Here is a 3,394-nt window from a genome sequence, read left to right as displayed (position 1 = left end):
AAATTTCCACCACAACTTTGCGAACAGTGACTTTGAGATGTCAAACAGTGATCTGAAACCCAATCCTCCTTCTTCTGTAGGGAGACACAAGTTTAGCCTTTGTCATTGGAACTCCAAAAGAATCAAGCAAACATCTTGTGTAAGTGTTCGATAACATTGTCTGGAGGGTCCAACACTGAAAGTATGTGTGTAGGTAAACTCTGAAGCACGCTGGTAATAAGTGTTGCTTTGCCTCCGAAAGACAATAGTTTCCCCTTGTAAGAGTGTAGTTTTGCCTTCACCTTCTTAGTGAGATCATTGTAGTAATCCTTCCTTCTCCTTATGTAAAACATTGGACAACCTAGGTAAGTGAACGTGAATGCTCCTTTTTGGAAGCCAGTGATTGAACCAACTAAGTCAGGCAAATTTCTTGACACCTTTGTATGCATGTAGTAAGAGCTCTTTGATTTATTGATCTGCTGTCTAGAAATCTGTTCATAGTTTGTGAGCACGTCAACTACTTTCTTCAGAGAGTAAGGATCAGTAGATGAAAAGATTATAGTGTCATCTCCATAAGCCAAATGGTTTAGTGGATCTGTCCATTTGGGCATTCCAAATCCTTTGAATTTCTTATCTAAGAATAGATTGTTCAGTGATCTGGATAGTACTTCCGCAGACAGAATGAACAATGCAGGAGAAAGGGGGTCACCTTGTTTCACCCCTCTGCTGGATTTGAAGAACCCTGATGCTTGGCCATTGCTAAGACATGAGTACCAGTTGTTGACTAATATGTTCCCTATCATGTTGATGAAATGCTCAGCAAAGCCCATCTTCCTCAAAAAATGTAGAAGATATTTCCAAGCAACCCTGTCGTAAGCCTTCGCCTTATCAAGATTGATTATGACATTGGCCGGTTTCCCTCTCAACCCTATGTCGATGATTATTTCTTGTGTAAGCAAAACATTTTCAAAAATACTCCTTCCTTTAACAAAGCCAGATTGGTTGGGCGAAATCAACGAGGGAAGTATCTTCTCCATTCTATCATGTAATACCCTTGATATTACCTTGTTGATGAAATTGCTTAGACTTATTGGTCATAAGTCTGAGAATGTTTGAAATTGAGGTTTCTTAGGCAGTAGAACAAGATTAGTGTGTTTTATGGATTTTGGGAGTGGTTCTCCACCATAGAACTCTTGAAGCAGCATGTAGATATCTTCCCCCACAATGTCCCAGCATGTTTAGTAGAACAAGCCAGTGAAACCATCTGGTCTACTTGCACTATCCCTAGACAGAGCAAAAATCGCATCCTTCACTTCATCGATTGTAGGATATTTACATAACTCCAAATTATATTCAAGTGTCACCATAGTAGGTACATTGTTAAGCATTTCATCGTTAGTGGTATTCCATGTTTGTGTAAACTGGTTGCTGAAGAACTCCAGCGCAGCATTTGCCATAAGTTCCTGTCTTTCAAGCCAATACCCATCTGTGCCCTGTATCCTTTTGAGGTTCAATTTCCGCCTCTTGCCATTTGCGTAGTTGTGAAAGAATCTTGTGTTTCTATCACCTTCAGCAAACCAGTTTATTCCTGCCTTTTGCTTCTAGTATTGTTCTTCAATGCTCAGGTATTCTTTCAATTCTGCTTGTGCTTGTTGAAGTACAATTCTATTTGCTATAGTTGGTTCGTCCTCAAATAGTATCTCCTTTACTCTGACAATATCCTCCCTAATATCTACTTTCTTGAAGATATCTCCAAAAGTAACTTTACTCCAGTGTGAAAGGGCAATTTTCACTCTCTTCAATTTCTGTTTGAACATCAAGAAAGGATCCCCAATAAAATCTGCCAACCAGTTTTGTTTGTCTACCTGTTTGAAAGTGTCATGCTTTGTCCATAAATTGAGGAACTTAAAAGGTTTAACAAACTGCATAGATTCCTGCCCACAGCTCATCAGCAAAGGTGCATGATCAGATCCTGTCTGTATCAGGTGTTCTACTTCTACATTTGGGAAGATATTCTGGAAAGGTAGATTGACAAAGATCCTATCAAGTCGTTTGAAGATGCATTGTTCATTTGGACTACCATTCCACCAAGTGAAAGGGTTGGCCTTGTAATCAAGGTCAAACAAACCACAAGAGTTTATACAGAAGGCAGAGTCTTCATATTCAGGCGGGTGCACTGGTAGTCTTCCTATCTTTTCATGTTCATATAAGATCACATTGAAATCACTGCCAACGAGCCAAGGCATATCCATGTCACTGGCCAAGTAATATAAGTAGTCCCACAGTTCTAGCCTTTCAAGTGAAGAACATTTGGCGTTCACAAAAGTCATGATGATATGTCTTGATATTTCCTGATGAAATACTTTAATAGTAACCTGCTGCTCAGTGTCCATAATCAATTCCCATTCCACACCAGTTTCAATGAATATCCAAATTGTTCTATTGATGTTCGACATAACAGTTTCCATTCCAAGTTTCCTTTTGTAGGTTTAAATGTGCCTACAGTTCTAGAAAGGTTCCATAAGGCTATAATTGAAAATCTATGTTGTCTCTGCATATTGATCACTCTCTGAAAGGCCTGCTGTGTGTTAACAGACCTTATGTTCCAAATGAGAGACTTTATCATCATTTAGTTTGTGAGGCTGCCCTATTAGGCAAGATTCTTTTTGGTGGTTGAGTTGCTTTAGCATGTGCTTGTTTCTTGCCCTTCTTTCCATTTCTCGATGTGATCCTAGGTGACAAATCTCCGTCTCGTGCAATAGCCTTGAAGTTTCCAGCAGTAGATTCATCATCACCTTCATCTTCTAGTTGTTATTTTTCTACTAAGGCATGTTGAACCTCCGGTGGAAGCTCTTTATGGGTAATGATGTCATGTAGTACCTGATTTGGAGATATTAAAGGGACATTGAGTTGTATCTGCATAGGGGATCCAGTTGGTGAAGCACAAGCAATCTGAGACCAATACTAGTTGCTGCTAGTTCCACATTAACTATTGCAAGTCCCATGTGATCAATCGCCATGTTATTTTCCTGACCAGCAACAGTTTGTGACCTCACTGTATTTGTTGAAGTCTCTATGTCAATATCAACACCTTGCTCCATAATTGTAACTCCAACCAGAGTTCCTGCAGTATTAAAACTAAGCTGCCCTATATCACTATTGCGTACTTCATTTGTGTGAGGTTTTCTGTGTGCTTGCTTTAGCACTGTACCAACCAGAGTTCCTGTAGTGTTAGAATTAAGCTGCCCTATATCACTATTGAGTACTTCATTTGTGTGAGGTTTTCTGTGTGCTTGCTCTAGCACTGTATTGTTTGTTTGAGCTTCAATTGCTATAGCTTGTTTTGGTTCTGAATTGTAATCAATCTCCTGGATTTCATCACTCTAGATTTGTGTAGCAATTGTGGTGGAATTAG

General features: G+C 39.4%; 1 protein-coding gene across 1 annotated transcript; it reads right to left on the bottom strand.

Annotated features, from left to right (window-relative positions):
* Nucleotides 1-1,217: 1,217 nt before the first annotated feature.
* LOC107785362 (uncharacterized) lies at nucleotides 1,218-2,447 on the bottom strand. Its single transcript, XM_016606645.2, has 2 exons — nucleotides 1,689-2,447; nucleotides 1,218-1,580 (listed from the first exon to the last, which is right to left on the bottom strand). Exons 1-2 carry the CDS (start codon nucleotides 2,445-2,447, stop codon nucleotides 1,218-1,220), a joined length of 1,122 nt encoding a protein of 373 aa, XP_016462131.2.
* Between the last annotated feature and the right edge of the window lie 947 nt (nucleotides 2,448-3,394).

This window comes from Nicotiana tabacum, chromosome 24 (genome assembly GCF_000715075.1).
Source record: "Nicotiana tabacum cultivar K326 chromosome 24, ASM71507v2, whole genome shotgun sequence".
NCBI classification, from domain to species: Eukaryota; Viridiplantae; Streptophyta; class Magnoliopsida; order Solanales; family Solanaceae; genus Nicotiana; species Nicotiana tabacum.
The sequence above is the reverse complement of the archived record's forward strand: the minus strand, read 5'-3'. Positions and strand labels throughout refer to the sequence as shown.